This window comes from Dendrobium catenatum, unplaced genomic scaffold, assembly GCF_001605985.2.
Source record: "Dendrobium catenatum unplaced genomic scaffold, ASM160598v2 fragScaff_scaffold_370, whole genome shotgun sequence".
Taxonomy (NCBI): Eukaryota; Viridiplantae; Streptophyta; class Magnoliopsida; order Asparagales; family Orchidaceae; genus Dendrobium; species Dendrobium catenatum.
Genome location: NW_021318832.1, coordinates 3,864,433 through 3,885,603, shown reverse-complemented (window position 1 = coordinate 3,885,603; position 21,171 = coordinate 3,864,433). Strand labels below are relative to the sequence as shown.

The 21,171-nt window shown below is 35.9% G+C and overlaps 1 protein-coding gene across 2 annotated transcripts; it reads left to right on the top strand.

The window, feature by feature from the left end:
- Positions 1 to 10,536: 10,536 nt before the first annotated feature.
- On the top strand, positions 10,537 to 20,963 carry LOC110093922 (polyadenylate-binding protein RBP45). 2 transcript variants are annotated; one of them, XM_020818980.2, is made up of 7 exons: positions 10,539 to 11,068; positions 11,173 to 11,647; positions 19,580 to 19,635; positions 19,733 to 19,863; positions 19,939 to 20,032; positions 20,118 to 20,264; positions 20,637 to 20,963. In XM_020818980.2, the coding sequence occupies exons 1-7, from the start codon at positions 10,670 to 10,672 to the stop codon at positions 20,637 to 20,639; spliced, it is 1,305 nt and encodes a 434-aa protein (XP_020674639.1). In that variant the 5' UTR covers positions 10,539 to 10,669; the 3' UTR covers positions 20,640 to 20,963. The 2 variants fall into 2 exon arrangements, with proteins under 2 accessions (XP_020674638.1, XP_020674639.1); XM_020818979.2 differs by lacking the exon at positions 20,637 to 20,963 and having other exon boundaries at positions 10,537 to 11,068; positions 20,118 to 20,270.
- Positions 20,964 to 21,171: the final 208 nt, after the last annotated feature.

Genomic DNA, 21,171 nt, shown 5'->3' with positions numbered 1-21,171 from the left:
TCAATCACTGAATAAAAATAAAAAATAATGAATATAATATTTAAACAAAGTGTTTTAGATTGATGAATGTAAATTGTATATCTTTTCTAATGAAATTATGTTTTTAATATGATTTAGAGCAAATGCATCCCTATATTTCTATCGAGCTTATAGGGGTGAAAATGATATCTACTAACCTCATATAGTTATATAATCTCCTTAAGAACATAAAATATTTTATATTCTATATCTAGGTATGCAAATATATTATCTCCATATATTTTTATTGTTCTTGCATTTCTCCCTCGAGGCTATACATTAAATTATATTTTAATCATACATATGACCACTATGTGTATTAAATAAAGAACAAGATAAGATTAAAATATCATTTCACTTTTAGAGCATAAGAATTCTCATTAGTACTTAATATTTTTTCTATATCATTAATTTAAACTAGAGAATTAGCTAGATATAGAAGAAAGGACAAACAAACTCATTATCATTGAACTAATAGAAGAACAAAAATATAAGAGAATAATATCATAAGGTAGGATCAATATGTCTCTTATACACTTCTTCCTTATTGCTTGGAGCTGCTCACACAAACACAGACTAAACACTCTAACAATTATATCTAGTACTTTCATGGTCTCTCTTTGATTAGACTCTAAGGGAGATCTAAAGAAGTACTCTAAAAAGTCATGAAATTATACAAGTGACTTAACTCTCATTAAAACATAACACAATGAATATTTATAGGAAAACACAAATTAGGCAACTGGCTCTGTGATGCTTGAAAGATTGGTGCTGCAACACCCATAAAATGAACTAATATTGTAAAATGAACTAATATTGCTACACTGATGTTTTTTTTTTTTTTTTTCCGTCGCAGCTATTGTTGATGTGGATCATTTATATAGTGAACAATCATGTCATTTTACTGACATATCGTGACATTTGAATTTTATAACTGCTACACTATGGTGATGTTGACTTTAAACATTGCAATGCCAGAGTGGCAATTTTTACGTCGAAGTGAGGTTGTGACACCATGGCGCTTGAAAAATATAAACATGGCATCGTAAAGCTGACCATTTTTAATGTAGCAGTGCTGTCCAATAGAGAAATCAACACCTCCATGTCAATATTGTAGTGCTCCATCAGTGCCTTTGATGGCGTTGCAATGTTGATTTGTCCGACGTCACGGCGTTGGATGATGCTTAGAATTTGAAGCATTTTTTATATTTGTTCTACACAACATAAATAAATTAACATATTGTTACTAAAAATATAACACATAAATAATAGATAATTATGCTTATTAAAAAAAAAATGCTTATCAAATTCTTCTGAGCTTAAACTCTTACTTATCCCCAAGCAAATAAAAAATTTACAATTCTGATTAAATGATTAACCAAAGTAAAAATTGACAATTTAAAATTACTAAAATATAAAATAATACATCATGGTCCAGAAAATAATAAAAATGATAAGATTATAATTCTAGTTTGGAAAAATACTAATAATTACACTAACTAGGCATCCTTTTTATTGCTTAATTTTAATTCAAAGGTTATAAATTTATTCTTAAATTTTGAATTTTAAAGTGAATAATATAACTTATTGATTAGATATGTTAATAGATAAAATTGAAGCTTCATTAGTTCACCATCATTTGTACTAATTTTCTTATTTTATCCTTTATGAATTTAAGTATAAGATTTTAATCTGATTCTAATCGTTTGATTGATACCAATTTTTGAATGTATTAATCTTTTTTCCCTTCTATTTCTTTTTTTTTTTTTCTTTTTAGAACTATTTTCACAATTATTTTCCTTTTTATACCAATTCCAAATTTGAGTTGCTAATAATTTTCAATTTTAATCTACTCGTATATAATCTTTAATTCTAATTATTCATCTTTATTTTAAAAATTAATACATAAAAGTATAACTTAGAATTTCAAATTAAAGCAATAATTTAAATGGTCTAAATTAGTTAATTATTAATTTTTTCCACTCTATGAAGTATAAACATGTTCATTTGAATTATATTATAGGGTTTTATTATTAGCCTAATTTTATAAAATTTTTAATATCATTTTTACCTCATAAACCTTCCCTCTTAATCCTTTGACATTAATTCTATCAACTTGTGTAAAAAGAGAAATTTTTATCATTCATTATATATACCTAATATACATGAATGTATTCCCAATCATAGTATCTTCAATAAATATTATTTCATTTTCTCTTATGCTTTTTTTTTTTTTCATTTATCATTTTTACTTTTATAATACATCAATCTTAATATTTTAATATATATTCATTCTTAAAAGATCTAACATACTAAAATCTATTATTTTTAGCTATTATCTTATTTTGTTATTGTTGCATCCAGGAGTTTTCGCGGCGGTACGTAAATATAGAGTTTAACGTCTTAGCGTTGTACAAAAATCCGGCACGCAATTAGATAATAAAATGTGTGTAGCATTCATAGGAGACACCAAGATTTTTACGTGAAAAACCTCTGAAAAAGGGGAAAAAACCACGAGACCTAGCGCAGTTCGAATGAATCCACTAGTATAACTGCTGATTACAAATGAGGCCCATCCTTGGGAGAAGGCCTTAGCTTGATGTACATTTTATAGAGTACATTACATGTTGGGAATACGAAGGGTCACTGTTGACGTATTCACTTTATTGGAAGGACTGTAGTCGGTGGGCGACGGAAGTCAGGAGGACCATAGTCAGTTGGCGACGGAGGTCAGAAAGACAGTAGTCGGCGAGCAACGTAAGTCAGGAGGACCATAGTCGGCTGGCGACAGAGGTCAAAAAGACTATAATTGGTAGGAGATGGATGTCAGAAAAACTGTAGTCTACGGACGACATAAGTCAGGAGAACCGTAGTCGGCTGGCGACGGAGGTTGAAAGGACTGTGTCTGACGATGAAGGTCAGAAGGACGGCGTTAGGTAGAAGTTCGACAATGAAAAGAAATCAATCTTTGGATAGACGTCTAGAGAAGTCCGATAACCTGTAGAAGTCTGGTGTCCGGTAGAAACTTGGCGAAGAGTGAAGGTCTGGCGTCGGGTAGAATTCCGACGTCTGTTGGTTGCCAATGAGAACTCCGACTTCACTTGGGCGAAGTTTCAGCGTCAGGAGGGAACTCTATCATTAATTGGATAGAATTTCAGCATCCCGTGGAAGTTGAGCAGAATTCTAGCGTCATTTTGGAGTTTGGGAGGAACTCCGGCAGTGGTCGAGGAGGAGTATCTTCCCTCCTATTCTTCTCTTCTTCTTCTCCTCCTTCTTCTTGCTTCGGCCCTTTCTCATGAGAAATGAGGGGTATATTTATAGATTTTATGGAGTGTCATATCTTATAAATAGGTGTGAGATCAGGGGCAAATAGGGAGTGGTCGAACGGACGGTTGATATTGAATCCCTTGATCGTGCATCGTTCGTTAGACATCTGAAGGTCTTAATGATGTCAGAATTCAATGATCTTGGGCTTGTTGGATTTCTCTCGTCGATCCATTCGATTCGACTATAAGGTCGTTAAAATAGGAGACCGTTTGGTAACTCAAATTGCGGTATGAAATTTATAATAGCACTTCGGGTACTTGATTTGGGCTTAGATTTAGTTGAATTTGGTGTTGTTGGATTCGTATTTTCGAGACGCTCAGTCTGACTATAAGTTTACTGAAATCGGAGTTTAGGTGATCCCGATTTTAATTTTTGAAGTTTTCGGGTTGGTTTTGCATCGAGATTCGTGTCCGATCAAGATAATTTTCTGATGACATATCAGTTGCCCCCCCCCCCCTATTTTCGGACCTCGAAGCTCTAAAAGTCCAAAAATACTTGTTTCAAAATTTTACATTGGCTGAATCAAAAAAAAAATTGCGTTCCAAAAGTTGAACACTTGCACAAACTTGCTCATAGAGGCCCCGTTGAGCTCCGAAAGTGTCAAAATTGAGTTTAGAACGTTGAAAAATGTGTTCGGGGACCCCAAAAACATCGAATTTGGACCGTCCAGGTTGAAAATCGGGCCTGGGCATGCGTAGGCGGCCGAATCGGCCGCCCGCAGCCTGCCGTCGTCGGCAGTGCTTACGCGACGCACAAACAGGCGCGTCCACACGCTGATCGCGTTGTTAGCCGCGCGGTTATAATAATTCAAATTTTTTTTAATTCGTGGGCCCCACATGGATTTTTTAAATGCAAAAAATTCTGAAAATTTCCAAAAAAAATCCAAAAAAATTGGAAAAAAATCTGAAAATTTTTAAAAAAATTAAAAAATCCAGAGAACTCTAGAAACTTTTATTTTCTCTCACAAAAAAAAAAACTATAAATAGGCGCCAAGGCTTATAGAAAAATTTTCACCTTCTCTTCTTCTCCCTCTGGCTCACTGACAGTTGAGGCTTTCAGCTGTTTTTGAGTTTGTGACTTTCGCTACTCGACTTGGCGCCCCTAATATTGTACAGAAGTTAGAATTTTCTTCTCTTTTTCTCCTGTTTTTCTTCTTGCTCTAGAGGCCTTCCGCAGTTTTTCGTAGTTGATTTTCCCTACTTAAATCGACGCCCCTCTTTAGAGTAGAAGAAATTTTTTTGTAGTTGTTCCTTTTCTCTCTCCTTCTTCATTCTAACTTTCTTACAGTTGAGACATTCGCCTGTTTGTTGTAGGCGGCATCCCCTGCTAAAATTCAGGGCCCCTCTCTGTGTGTAGAAGTTAGGATTTTTTGCAACTGTTTCTTTTCTTTATCTTCCTTCATTCTAACTTTCTTACAACTGAGTCATTACCCTGTTTGTTGTAGGCGGCATCCCCTACTAAATTTCAGGGCCCCTCTCCGTGTGTAGAAGTTAGAATTTTTGTAACCTTTTCTTTTCTTCTCTTATAGTCTTCTTCTTACATTAGAGGCATTCCTCTATCAGAGATAGGTGGCATTCCCCTATCAAGTTTCAGTGCACCTCTTTTATGTAGAAGGATATTTTTTCCGTCTTAATCTTCTCTTGCGAACTTCTTCTTACATTGGAGGCATTACACTGTCGGAGATAGACGACATTCCCCTATCAAGCTTCAGTGCCCCTCTCTTGTATAGAAGGAGATTTTTTCCTTCTTATTCTTCTCTTGTGAACTTCTTATTACATTAGAGACATTCCATTGTTGGAGATAGACGACATTCCCCTATCAAACTTTAGTGACCCTCTCTTGTGTAGAAGGAGTCGTGATGAGAGGTTATCTTCTTAATAGACAACCCTTGATAGAAGAAGATCAATTGCTGCTTGTATGCGAGAATGATTTGAGAAGATCTGACTGTAATAGTATCTAGGAGGAGAACAAAAAGTGATGAGTAGACTGGGAGAATTTGGATGCTGTTCGAGAAGAAGTTCGTCAGTGATAAACGATCGAGTTATAGTTCTTTGGCAGTCGATTGAGTGGAGAACTGAAGAGAGTTGGATGGCGTGCTACTATCAGTAGTTTGAGCGAGAAGTTGATGATGGCTGATATGAAGTAAAGGACCGTCGACAAATATCAGACGAATGGCCAATGATGATGGGAGTCTAACTGCATTTTGCTATTTCAATATGTATCCATATTAAAATGTACGGACATCAGATATCCTTTATGAAGTGGTGTACACTATCAGCATTCTAGAGACACACTAATAGTGTCAATTGAGTTGAGGCATGATGAAGACCAAATTGTAATCTTTCCTTGAAGAAGAAGTTGTAAAAGATGCTTGTGTGCAATAGAGAAGAAGTAACTTAAATCCACTATGGATTTTTGATTGTTTTGAAGTTATTTATTGATTGATGATAGCAGCTTATATGAATAACGCCATTGTACTTTTAATTTCAATTTCTTGTGAAAAGAAATGTATATCTGAATTTGAATTTATCCAACTCCATTGATATTGTATATGAAGTTAAGAACTTATCTCTTGGATGAAGTTGAATCGTTATTGCTTCTTTGAGACATACTTTGATGTATTGCCCCCCATATTTTTGGAGGCACTGTTAGACTATTAAAATCTTTATATTATTGATGATTTTATCAATCACTTTGCTTTCATGAGATATTCTTTAGAGATAATGTTTACTTAAAACATTGCTCGATGATGCTGACCTCTGTAGAAGAGGTTGCTATAATCCACTAAGGATGTATGACCTTTCTGAGATTGTATGTCAGAGTGCTTTGCTTGACGACGTTAACATATATGGAAGAGGTCGAGAGAATCCACCAAGGATGTGAGATCTATCCGAGGTTGTATTTCGGAGCCTTTGCTCAACGATGTTAACCTGTATGGAAGAGGCCAAGAGAATCCACCAAGGATGTGATACCTATCCGAGGTTGCATGTTTGGGCCTTAGCTCGACGACATTAACCTGTATGGAAGAGGTCGAGAGAATCCACCAAGGATGTGAGACTTATCTGAGGTTGTATGTCGGAGCTCTTGTTCGACAATGTTAACATGTATGGAAGATGTAGAGAGAATCAATCAAATATGTGAGACCTATCTGAAGTTGTATGTCGAAACCCTTGCTCGACGACATTAACCTGTATGGAAGAGGTCGAGAGAATCAATCAAGGATGTGAGACCTATCCGATGTTGTATATCGGAGCCCTTGCTCGATGATGTTAACCTGTGTGGAAGAGGTCGAGAGAATCCACCAAGAATGTGAGACCTATCCGAGGTTGTATGTCGGAGCCCTTGCTTGATGACATTAACTTGTGTGGAAAAAGTCAAGAGAATCCACCAAGGATGTGAAACCTATTTGAGGTTATATGTCGAAGCCCTTGCTCGATGACGTTAACCTGTGTGGAAGAGGTTGAGAGAATCCACCAAGGATGTGAGACCTATCTAAGGTTGTATGTCAGAGCATTGCTCGATGAAATTAACATGTGTGGAAGAGGTCAAGAGAATCCACCAATGATGTGAGACCTATCCGAGGTTATATGTCAGAGCCTTGCTCGACGACGTTAACCTATATTGAAGAGGTCGAGAGAATCCACCAAGGATGTAAGACCTATCCGAGGTTGTTTGTCATAGCCTTTACTCGATGATGTTAACCTGTGTAGAAGAGGTCGAGAGAATCCACAAGGATATAAGACCTATCTGAGGTTGTATATAAGAGCATTTGCTTGATGACTTTAACATGTATGGAAGAGGTCGAGAGAATCCATCAAGGATGTAGAACCTATCCGAAGTTGTATGTCAGAGCATTTGCTCGATGACGTTAACCTGTATGGAAGAGGTCGAGAGAATCTACCAAGGATGTAGGACCTATCCGAGGTTGTATGTCAGAGTCTTTGCTCGATGATGTTAACCTATGTGGAAGAGGTTGAGAGAATCCACCAAGGATGTAAGACCTATCCGATATTGTATGTCAGAGCCTTTGCTCGATGTCGTTAACCTGTATGGAAGATGTCGAGATAATTCACAAAAGATGTAAGAACTATCTGAGGTTATATGTAAGAGTCTTGCTCGATGATGTTAACTTATATGGAAGAGGTCGAGAGAATCCACCAAGGATGTGAGACCTATACGAGGTTGTATGTCGGAGCCCTTGCTCGATGATGTTAATATGTGTGGAAGAGGTCGAGAGAATTTACTAAGGATGTGAGACATATCCGAGGTTGTATGTCAGAGCCTTACTCAATGACATTAACCTGTGTGGAAGAGGTCGAGAGAATCCACCAAAGATGTGAGACCTATCCGAGGTTATATGTCAGAGCCTTGCTTGATGATGATAACCTATATAGAAGAGGTCGAGAGAATCCACCAAGGATGTAAGACCTATCCGAGGTTGTCTGTCAGAGCCTTTAATCGATGACGTTAACCTGTGTTGAAGAGGTCGAGAGAATCCACAAGTATGTAAGACCTATCTGAGATTGTATGTTATAGCATTTGCTTGATGACGTTAATATGTGTGGAAGAGTTTGAGAGAATCCATCAATGATGTAGGACCTATCTGAAGTTGTATGTTAGAGCATTTGCTCGATGACGTTAACCTGTATGGAAGAGGTCGAGAGAATCCACCAAGGATGTAGAACCTATCCGAGCTTGTATGTTAGAGCCTTTGCTCGATGACGTTAACCTATGTGGAAGAGGTCGAGAGAATCCACCAAGGATGTAAGACATATCCGAGGTTGTATGTCAGATCCTTTGCTCGATGACGTTAACCTCTGTGAAAGAGGTCGAGATAATCCACTAAGGATATAAGACCTATCTGAGGTTGTATATCAGAGCCTTGCTCGATGACATTAACCTATATGAAAGATGTTGAGAGAATCCACCAAGGATGTAAGACCTATCTGATGTTGTATGTCAGAGCTTTTGCTCGATGACGTTAACCTGTGTGAAAGAGGTCGAGAGAATCCACCAAGGATGTAGGAATTATCCGAGGTTGTATCTCAGAGCCTTTTCTCGATGAAACTAACTTGTGTGGAAGAGGTCAAGAGAATCCACTAAGGATGTAAGACATATACGAGGTTGTATGTCAGAGCCTTGCTCGATGACGTTAACCTATATGGAAGAGGTCCAGAGAATCCACCAAGAATGTAAGACCTATCCGAGATTGTATGTCAGAGCCTTTACTCGATAACATTAACCTGCATGGAAGATGTAGAGAGAATCCATAAAGGATGTAAGACCTATCCGAGGTTGTATGTCAGAGTATTTGCTTGATGACATTAACCTGTGTGGAAAAGGTCGAATCGGATCCCCCTAGGATCAATTTTGCCTTGATTGGGAGGGGGCGAACGTCGCGTGTATCCCGAATCAAATGTGAAGAATGGTCTATCTTTAGACCATTACTGCCTCTTTGAGGTCGAGATCAAGACCTTGCCCAAGGAGTAGAAGTCCAGCAGTGGACTGTATGAAGCTTATAATTTATTTAAATTATCCTTGCATTTGATGGGATTTTCATGAAATATCATCTTAATGTTGGAAGTATTGGAGGGATCTTTTTTACCATAGTTTGAGTTAAAGTTGCCCCCAGTCCGGATCTAATTCCCACGAAATTGATGAAGCAATAACTGAAGTTAGGAAGTTGAAATGAAGACCTTTTGAGGTTGGAGCAAAAATTGCCCCCCAGTCGGGAATCACTTTCCCACAGACGGTGCCAAACTATTGCGTCCAAGAGTTTTTGCGACGATAGATAAATATAAAGTTTAACGTCTTATCATTGTATGAAAATTCGGCACGCAATCAGATAAAAAAATGTGTGTAGCATTCATAGAAGACACCAAGATTTTTACGTGGAAAACCCCTGAAAAAGGGGAAAAAACCACGGGGCCTAGCCTAGTTCGAATGAATCCACTAGTATAACTGTTGATTACAAATGAGGCCCTTCATTGAGAGAAGGCCTTAGCTTGATGTACATTTTATAGAGTACATTACATGTTGGGAATACAAAGGGTCATTGTTGACGCATTCGCTTTGTTGGAAGGACTGTAGTTAGCGGGCGACGGAAGTCAGGAGGACCGTAGTCAGCTGGCGACGGAGGTCAGAAAGACTGTAGTCGGTGGGCGACGTAATTCAGGAGGACCATAATCGGTTGGCGACAGAGGTCAGAAAGACTATAATCGGTGGGCGAAGGATGTCGGAAAGACTGTAGTCTACGGACGACGTAAGTCAGGAGAATAGTAGTCAACTGGCGATGAAGGTGAGAAGGACGGCGTCAGTAGAAGTTCAAGAATGGAAAGAAATCCATCTTTGGATAGACGTCTAGCGAAAGTTCGATAACCGATAGAAGTCTGGTGTCCGGTAGAAACTTGGCGAAGAGTGAAGGTCGTAGAAGTCCGACGTTTGTTGGTGGCCGAGGAGAACTCCTACTTCACTTGGGCAAAGTTTCAGCATCAGGAGGGAACTCTGTCATTAATTAGACAGAATTTCAGCATCCCGTGAAAGTTGGGCAGAATTTTGGCGTCATTTGTAGTTCGGGAGGAACTCCGACGGTGGTAGAGGAGGAGTCTCTTCCCTCCTATTCTTCTCTTCTTCTTCTCCTCATTCTTGCTTCGGTCCTTTGCTTCCGTCCCTTCTCATGAGAAATGAGGGGTCTATTTATAGATTTTATGGAGTGGCATAGCTTGTAAATAGGTGTGAGATCAGGGGCAAATAGGGAGTGGTCGAATTGACGGTTGATATTGAATCCCTTGATTGGGCACCGTTCGTCAGACATTTAAAGGTCTTAATGATGTTGAAATTTGGCGATCTTGGGCTCGTTGGATTCGTCTCGTCGAGCCGTTCGATTCAACTATAAGCTAGTTAAAATCGGAAACTGTTTGGTATATTAATTCACTAATGTAGCACATTAATAAAGAGTTAAAAGTTATAACATGCACTAATAACTATTAAAAATGGATAATATATGTTAATAAAACTTCTTTAATAATAAAAATTCATTTTAACTATTTAATTGAAAAATTATGAAATATTACATTGCTCAATAATTAAAATAAAATATATTTTTTTAATTAAAAATTCAGGCCAGATTGTCTCCTAACTTAATATTATAAAATAGTAAAATACCACCCCACATACTATTTATCTCATCCGCTGCCTTTATTCTTTCGCCTCTTTCTCTCAATCCGTAACCCTATCGGCTTTTGCCGCCCACGATTAGGGTTTCGCTTTCTCGTCGATCGCCCCACTTTGATCCTCGGATTTAGGTTTTCATCCCGCTTAGGAAATGATGCAAGGTGGAGGAATGGTTCCGCCTTCGATGGACCAGCAGTATCAGATGCATCCACCTCCGCAGTATCAGATGCCGCCGCCGACACAGCCTGTTCCGCCACAATGGGGAACCGTTCCACCGCCTGCGCCTCAACCGCAGTACCCTCCGGCGCAGCCGATTCCGATGTGGAGCCAGCAACCTGCTCAGATTCCTCCGGCGCAGTCTATGCCGCCTATGCAGCAGCCGCAACAATTTCAACCCCAGTATGGCGCGCCCATGCAAACACTTGCCAACGTTCCTTTCCCGGCTGCGCAACCTCAGTCTGCCGACGAGATTCGCACTCTCTGGATTGGAGACCTGCAGTATTGGATGGAGGAATCATACATCAGTAATTGCTTCGCGCAAAGCGGGGAGGTTAGTTTGACTTTCTGCTCAGTTCAGAGAATTACCTTCTTCCGGTTTTCTTTTCCCGTTTGCATATTCGTTTATGAATTATTCACGGATAAACGTTGCCACAGGTTGTGTCTGTGAAGCTTATCAGGAACAAGCAAACTGGGCAATTGGAAAGCTATGGTTTTATTGAGTTTACTTCTCGTGCGGCTGCAGAGCGAGTCCTTCAGGCTTACAATGGAACATTGATGCCTAATTCTGACCAAGTTTTCAGGTTGAACTGGGCATCTGCAGGTGGAAAAAAGGGTGATGATGCTGGTGATTTTACAATATTTGTTGGGGATTTGGCATCTGACGTAACAGATTTTATGTTACAAGAGGCATTTAGGAGCCACTATCCATCCGTGAAGGGGGCGAAACTTGTTACAGATAGAATTACTGGGCGTTCAAAGGGCTATGGATTTGTTAGGTTTGGAGATTTGAGCGAGCAAACTCGAGCCCTGACTGAAATGAATGGGGTTTATTGTTCTTCTAGACCCATGCGGGTTGGCCAAGCAGCCAGTAAAAGGTCTACTGATGGGCAGCAGCAAGATTCCACAAAAGGTTAGAAAAACAATTAGCTTTTTTGCTCATGATTTATTTATTTTTTGCTTATGAATATAAATTTTAATGATCATGCTACACCCTCAAATCCAAGCATAAAATCCCAAAGCATTGATTCTGTTGCACTAAATCTGCATTTATTATTCACATCATTGTTTTCCATTTTATAAAAGGAACATAAGCATCCACAATCCACATAAGCGTGGACTTTTATGTGTGAATTTTTTTGAGGAGTGTAGCATTACAAAAAAAAATGTTAGATGCTTGTTTCATCCCCTATTCTGTTTATTATTTTTAAGCTTTTTGCAGGTAGTCTTAACAATGTTCAAGTCACTAGTGGCATCTATTGAAATAATTTATTTATATCATCATTTATTCTGTATATGTAGTGTTCAACTCAATGATATTTTTGACGCTGAAAGAGTGGATCTCATATTTTTATCTTGTTCACTTCAAATTTTACACATGAAGACAAGAGGAACTGCTTCTATATATATACCAAAGTCTTTTCCTTTTTACCAATTCTTTGTTTTAATTTGGGGTTATTAAATGCGACATTAAAGAATTAGAACTTATAAGCCCTCTTGTTGTCTAGAAGCAGGATGGCAAGAGGCTCTTTGATATAGGACCTGCAACTAATGTCAGCTGAGATGACCATCTTCTTTAGTGCGTGGCGTCGGTTAGGTCAGTTTTATTGATTATGGCATGAATGTGTCCAAACTATTTTTGTGGTGTTTTTGCATTTCATTTTCTCTTTCACTTTTCTCGCCAATTACTTTTTCAACTATCCCTATGGTTTTCAGTTGCTCTGTTTTCTCAAATTTAAATCTTCCAAATCCCTTATATTTAATTTCCTTATTTCTTGGAGTTTCTTTCTATCTCAATCTTATATTTTTTCTTCAATTATCCATTATGTTTCAGCTTTTACTGCTTCATTTTAATTCACTGCATCTTATCTTTTGGAATATCTTTTTTACTTCTTTCATCAGTGTTATTATTACACGTGAAGTTTATTCCCCTTTTTGTTTCAATATACAGTCAATGATCAAGCATTCTATTGTCTTCTAATTATAAGCGTTCATATTGTTGGAGAATTTTCAGCTACCATTTGCCATCTTTTCTCATTTCAGAAAGTCTTTTTTCATTTCATTTTGTTCCCATACTTTTGTGCAGCGTTGGGTATATTCTTTGAATTACAATGTAGACATATTATATGTGTGAATTTTTTACTAAGAGGCCTGGCAAATTTGTGCATGTGTGCATTTGCATCATTGAGTTTGAAGAGTTTGATGTTCCTGTTCCTACAAATTATCTTTTAAGTTAGCTGCAAATTATCTTGTAAGTTATCACTTCCACTTTTCGGAACAAATATTTGTGATGAAAGAGCATATTTAGGTTTAATTTGCAGACTATAATCTATTTTCTTTGGTTTCATGGTGTCATTTGGAACTTTTTTAGCCAACTAGTCATACTCCTACATGTTCATTTTGCCTAAAGTGGGAAATATTAAAGAACCCCGATATTTTTCAACATTTTTACCATATCCCTATTTGCACAACCATAGAACATAGAGGATATCATTCATATTTACTTGTTACACATATGTTAGAATCCAAATGAATTTTTCATGCGTTCTTCTCTATAAACATACTCAACTTTGTGCGTGATCATCTTTGTGATATATAGCAAGCCATTAATAACAAACTTTAAATGGTGATTGGGAACTCTGATCAGGTTGAATGAGTGGTTTTAAGGAAATTTTAATGGTATGATTGGGTAGAGTGTGTAGATTGTGCACAAAGCATTAGTATTACCTGATGATAGATCTTATTCTTCAAATGCTTTCCTTGTTAGGGAGGATGTCGACTGTATATAAGGGATGGAAATCCACATCTCTGTTATATTAACTTGCTTGACCTACTTGCAATTATCACCATGCTCTTGCTTTATAATATTGTTCTGCATCATCTCTATTAGACCTCTAAGAATTACTGTAGAGTTAAAAGAAATGTAGCCTTCACAAAATTTGTGCTAACTTGCTTGAATCAACGATGACCATGCAAGTTTTTGTTGGGAGAGGCTTGTGTTGGGTTGGATGAATCTGGGCTGCCACGAAATGGTCAATTTGAATATATATATTATTGTTTACCGCTATTGAATTAGTCGTGATAGTAATAAGACCATGATAATCATTTGCAGATTTAGAATATTCACAAAGTGATGTATTTATGTTTGAAAAAATTATATTGTGATGAGCAGATGGTGGGGAAGATTTTTTAGGTGGTTTAGTATCTATTTTATTGAGGGTTCAGTGGAGCAGCTTCTATTTATAAGGTCTATTTTAGGATTTTGTTGTGCTCTCGTAACTTAGTCAATTTGAATATATTTGTCATTGTTTACCACTACTGGATGGCTCAAAGTAGTAGGAAGACTATGATAATCAGTTGCAAATTTAGTAGGTTCCCAAGATGATGCTTTTTTATTTTTGTGGAGAATATATAGATTGAGCGGATGGTCGAGAAGATTTTTTTTCTAGTGAATTGTTAACAATTTTATGGTGCTGTGGATAGGAAGGCTTCCTTGTATAAGGTTTAGTGTAGGGTTTTGATTAAGTGTAAAGCATGAAGAGGATTGAGTTTTGCTCCTGCAACTTTCTAGAGGCATGATGCGGTCTTAGTTTTTCTCTACATTCATGTTGAATTATATTTTTCTCTAGTAAAGACTAATTGTATCTCATTTTGACATAATTGTTAAAGTGTATTATTGTGGCTTCCTTTTTCCTTTTATTTTTTGCACTATACTTTCAATTTGTTAAGCTTATGTGATTTTTCCAATATCAGGTAAAAAGTAAACATAAATATTTGGCATATTATGTGTTATTGGCTTACTAGTTTCTAGTTTGTGTTTTTAAGCATCCGAAATTAAAAAAAACTGGTTCACGGCTACACTAGCTCTTATACAAGGACATTTGCAGCAAATATGTGGATCAAATAATTTTACAGAAGTGTGTTTATTGACTGTTGTGTGGACTGGAAGTTGGTTTTTTATGAGCAGAATCGATGGATCATTAGGATTAGTCTATGAGAATTATACATGGCCTTGCTTTTCTGTTTAGCATACTAATGTCCTGATTTCAGTTAAATTCTGAAATGGAAGTTTTCTTTTACATGCATATGATATATGTTATATCCTTCCAGAGTTATCCATAGTTTCCTTTGCATTTTAAGGGAAGAAGAGGATTTTTCCAGTTTTTTTGTGATTAAATTTACGTTCTTGAATTCTGTGAGCACCCCCTATAACTATCTTGGCACTGTGGCGAAATGCCCTACTAAAATTTCTTATATTGCTGTTTTCAATAATGGAGATGTGTATTTTTATTCAGTTTTTTTATTATAACAGGAGGAGAATCGCCACTCTTCTCCCATTTAAATTTGTATGCAATAGCTTTAAATGTATGCTCATGTCCATTATTCCTCTTCATTTTCATTTGAACTACATGATCAAGGAATCTTGTTCCATTTCATTTTTGTCAGATGCTACGGGAGATTTGTGCCGTTTCATTTCTTTTGGGTACTAAATGAGATTTGTGTTTTGTTTCTTTTTTGTCGAGTGCTTCTTGAGATTTATACTAAATTTTATGCTTATTTTAAAAGAATTTTTAGCCCATGTTGCATTTCATCTACCTCTTTTCTTTTCTAGCCATTCCACATTTATTCTATCTATTTGCCTTATTGAAATTTACCTTATTAGTTCATCTGTTACTTTTTCTTAAATGTGCTCAAACCACTTAAATTTAATTTTCACTATATTTTCTTCAATAAAGACTACTTCCACAATACTTCTAGTAGAATCATTTTACATATATTATTTTTAATTTTAGCATGCATTCATCTTAACATCTTCATTCCTATCATAAATTAAGGTAATAAAATTTCATTGTAAATCTTTCATAAAGTTCTTCTTAGCAATTGTCAAATTATAGAAAATTGAAGTTTTTATTTATATATGTTGCAATATTATTAATATTATGTTATCATCACTCATAATGCATATAATTTGATCTATCCCTCTTGTTTTTTGTATTTTTTTAAACATTCTTCTTTTCAATCCTTAGTACCTATCCTACTATACCAATAAATCATCAATAGAGTTGACTTTGATTTTGCTAGCTAGCATTTTGATGAAACTTTTAACTTCCTTATATGTATTTGTTCCATTCATTATGTGTAGTTCTTATTTCATTTGCTTTTTTTGACCTCCTCACCTCATCCTTGTCTCTTAAGTACAAATTATGTTCGTTATAGAGCTGTTGTAATGCTCGATATTTTGTAGACTTTCCTAGAAATTTTATTGCAATTTTCTTTGCGTTACTTGCAACTTAAATCCATATCGAGTTTGGTATCTCTCAACAATCTATGTAGGAAGATTATTAACTTCTTTCTTGTAAATGTTTTTTTTTAGGTATTTATTTCATGGTAGTTTGCATTGGGTCTGTTGGGCCTCTCTCAAATTTATGGGAAAATTCTATAAGATGGTGAAGACTTGCAATGCTTTATTGTGCAGACTATTGGTCACTAAAAGATAGGGCTGCAAGCGAACCAAATGTTCGACGAGCTACTTGCTGTTCGGTTTGATTAAAGCTCGTTTGTGATCGTTTAATTAACTAAACAAACAAACTTGAACAATATTTTAAATACTCAGTTCTTAAATAAACAAACTTGAACACTAATGCGTTCGGCTCATTTATATTCGCAAACAATATCATTTGAAGTTCATGAACAAGCTCAACATTAAGCTCAATAAGAAGCTTGATAAAAGCTCGATTAGTGTTCGATTTTGAACTCGTGAATAAGCTCGACAAAAATAACTTGTTGTCTAAGTAATTATAGCTTTATATGGCTATTTATTTATAAATCATTGCCTTTATTAATGTTGCTTTTAGGAAAATTCTGTGAAGATAGGATTTGCTTATAAATCATTGCCTTTGTTACATAAACCATTGCTTTTATTATAAATGTGTTTGTTCATAGATATGTTCAGAACGGGTTTGTTTGATGGTTAAAAAAAATATGTCAAATATGTTCACGAATATGCTCGATGTAATCGTTTGTTAGGAAGCTCGATAAAGCTTGTTTGTTAAGTTAATGAACATTTAAAAGTAAAGCTCGTTTATAGCTCGTTCATGTTTGTTTGTTTAAAGCTCGATAAGCACTAAACGAACGAACATGAACTGAACATGAACCGAACATGAACACTCATTAATTTAAATGAACCAAACATGAACACAAACAATAAAGCTCGAACAAATATGAACCAAACTTGAACAACCTGATATTAAATGAACAGAAACATGAACAGTCACATACTTGGCTCGGCTCAGTTCGTTTGCAGCCCTACTAAAAGATAAGAGTAAAATTAAGTTTTGTAGAGATTAGGATGCTCAGACGGATGAGTGGCTTTACTTCTAGTGACATAATGAGAAATGAGTATATATGTGAAAAAATTTGAGTAGTTCCAATGGCATATAAGATTAAGAGAGTCGCCTTAGATTGTATGGTCACATAAAACGTCAGCCTTCTGATGACTCGGTTAGGAGAGTAGATGTATTATATTTGGCATATATTAAGAAAGGTAGAGGTAGACCTAAGAAGACTTGGTTAGAAAATATTAGAAATGATATTTTTTATTAGATTTGAATGAGAAGTTGACTCTTAACAGGACACAATGGAGAAAAAATGGATCATATTGCCGATCCGATGTAGTGGGATAAATGCTTGATGTTGTTGTTGTTGTTATATGGTAGTTTGATATGCAATTATAACTCTTCTATTAGGCGACCAAACTTTCTCTTGGGAACTCTTTATAATCTTTTCAAAATGTTATTTTTGAACTAAATTTAGTTTATATCTGATACAATATCTTCAAAATTAAAAACCTAAGTGCATTTTTTACTTCTTAAATATTAATTTATTAATGCAAGATAATATAATATATGGGATCAAATATAATTTCTCCTGGGTGATTTCTGTATTGTATTTCATTTCTCTATTATCCATCTTCTCTGTGCATCTTTTACAAAAATCTGTGGTCCGTTATAGCCTCATTTTATTTGTCTGATAAAAGAATGAACAATCTTCCTAATTTGCTTCATAAAAGTGTTTTTCGCAAGAACCTAAAATTCTCACATCAAGCAGCCTTTTATAAAATTTTTAAAGGAAAAAAAATGCAAGTTTTAGTTAAAGAGAAGCATTAATAAAGTACAGAGATAAAGATCAAAATGATTCCCCCTAACTCTTTACGAAGGAACAAAATGTTTCATGGCTTTCTAAATGATCTCGCATAAGAATTAATTTGGTCCCTATTTAAAAAGTCAAGGGACCAAATTGGTACTTTTATATATTTGAGTATTATTTTGATTCTTGATAAATTCGATTTTTTTTCTTATAAAGTACACTAAATCTTAAATTAGATGAGCTTCCTCTAAAGTATGAATTTAACCTTCATGATATCAAAGCAAGAACCTAAAATTCTCACATCAAGCAGCCTTTTATAAAATTTTTAAAGGAAAAAAAAATGCAAGTTTTAGTTAAAGAAAAGCATTAATAAAGTACAGAGATAAAGATCAAAATGATTCCCCCTAAATCTTTACGAAGGAACAAAATGTTTCATGGCTATTTAAAAGTTTCATCTTAGTTCCTTGACTTTTTAATAAGGATCTAAATGATCTCGCATAAGAATTAATTTGGTCCCTATTTAAAAAGTCAAGGGACCAAATTGGTACTTTTATATATTTGAGTATTATTTTGATTCTTGATAAATTCGATTTTTTTTCTTATAAAGTACACTAAATCTTAAATTAGATGAGCTTCCTCTAAAGTATGAATTTAACCTTCATGATATCAAATGATGCGTTTACAAATTTGCTCAATGACTGTTCTGGATAGATTCTTATATATGTGTAAAAGCTAGAATCTTATAAACAATATTTTTACCTCCCATGATAGCCTCTAGTAAAAGTATTGTATATGATTTACAAGAACTAGGAATCATTATACTGAATACTGCAAAAACAAGATGTTATATCTTTACGATTACTGTGTGTAAAGATACCCTAATATATATTTCAACAACCAAAATATGGATATGTTACGCCCAGGCCACGGTTGAATGGGAGCTCTAAGCCTTGTTCTAGAGAACCTAACCCAGCAGAAACAGGGAGGGGGTTTGGCACCCCCTTGTTGGGCCCAAGAAAGCTTTATTTCAATATGTAAGGAGGGGAAATAGAGGGAGAGATATTTAGGAAGGTTTTAATGATGTAATTGATGGGGAGATTATTTAGGGAAAGAGACTCTTTCCCTAAATAGTTCTCCCTAATTACATAATTGAAACCTTACTAAATATCTCTCTATTTCCCCTCCTTTACCTAAATAATTTCCCCCCAATTATATAATTAAAATCTTCCTAAATATCTCTCTATTTTCCCTCCTTACATATTGAATTAAAGTTTTCCTTGCCCCATAAGGGGCGCTGAACCCCTCCCCGTTCTGTACTGGGTTCGGTTCTCCTGAATTGGGTGGAGAGCTCCCACCCGATCATGGCATAACAGAATACTACTATGAAAACATTTTAAGGGTGGCTTCCTTCGGTTTACCTTATCGCTGTTTTCTTCCAATTTTTACAACTGCTGTTGTGATTTTTCTCCTTGTTTATGTTTTTAAAACGGAGAGACGATGTGCCAACGGTTCTGACAGATTGAATAATGCAGCAGACATGTAAACTAGTTCTTTGTACTCTGCCGTCTCTGTTGATGAATATCAAAACATGGTAGCGCTCATTGTCTTGATATTTATGGGTGAATGTAAATATTAGCTCGAGGAGCCTATAATAAATAGGTTTATCATGCTTTTATAATTTTTTTTTGGTTATTTGCAGCTTCATTCCAAAGTGTTCAGGGAAACAATTCGGAGAGTGACCCAAACAACACCACTGTGTGTACTCAATTTTTCCTGTGTTCCTCTGTACTCAACACCCTTTTGAAAGAAGCTGTAATCCATTTTATTCTGACAAATTCCCTCTTTCACTCAGATTTTTGTTGGCGGCCTGGATCCAAATGCTACGGAGGATATCTTGCGACAGATTTTTAGCCCTCATGGAGAACTGGTTCATGTGAAGATTCCTATTGGAAAGCGTTGTGGCTTTGTTCAGTTCGTTAACAGGTTGGAGTTTCGGAGTCACAGCAATTACATATCTTGATGATAGATAAGTTTTTATATTTTCTATATGCTTTGCAGAGCTTCTGCAGAGGAAGCTTTAATGATGTTGCAGGGAACTCAGCTTGGTGGGCAAAAGATGCGCCTTTCATGGGGTCGTAGTCCAAATAAGCAGGTTAAATATGTTCATGATGTTATGCTATACTTAGAACTTTTTTTTTTACTGTGGAGCTGAATGATATATTTGTGGGCTCTTGCAGCCGCAGCAAGACACTAATCAATGGAACGGAAACTACTATGGGTATGGACAAGGCTATGAAGCATATGGGTATGCTCAAGCTCCTCAGGATCCGAACATGTATGCATATGGAAATTATCCAGGATATGCAAATTATCAGCAACAGCAGGTATAATTATGATCCTCATTACCAAAAGAAACAAAAAATTTAAGGAGAAACTCTTTATTGCATTTGAATGATACATATTGCCAGGATAGAAAGTATTAATTCCTGATTTTGCTGCTAGTAATACTATTTATTTGAGTGGAAGGAAATTAAAAGAAAATTCAAGTCTATGGCTTCAGATTTATCTCCTTCACTTTAATTCAATTAAAGCAAAACCAAAATCTTTTTGAACCTCTGAAAATTCTCTTAAAAATAACCGCGGTGCTGTCAAGCTAAATGCTCTAGCAATCTAGCCAATCCAGCCATTTCTTTCCAATCTTGATGTTTTGCTTTCTATCGTTGAATTACTAATTTTTATAATTTTATTCTTTGCAGTGAATTTTACTGGGAATGCGTCATTTGACTTGCAGATGATAGCATTTGGTAAGCAGTATCTTGAATTTCACTAGCCGGTTTATTAGGTCGGGTTGCAGGGTACCTTAACGTGGATATAATAGATTATGTTTGGTTCATCTTCAGAGGCTGCATTATTTACGCTTTTTAAGTTTTTCCTTGGCAATGATACGTGAGTGTGTTGTCTTAACTCTAGTTACCTTTTCTCTGTAATTTCTATGATTGAGAAGTATCAAATTAACTGAGTAGCCGTTAGTATTTCTGGATTATTAATGAATGAAACTGGTCTATTCTAGCTTTTTTTGCTAAGTTATGTACTCTCGTTTTACTGTGCTGATTTTTCTTCACAAACAACATTCGTCAATCACGGTTCTTTTACCTATTATAGGATACTTAGCATCCAGATTTGAGTGGTCCTCTTAAAAGGAGTTGAGCGTTGGCGCCTATCCTACCCACTTAACCAAAGATTTGTTTCATTTATGGTTTAGTTGGATGGATTCAGTCGATCTCCCTTTCA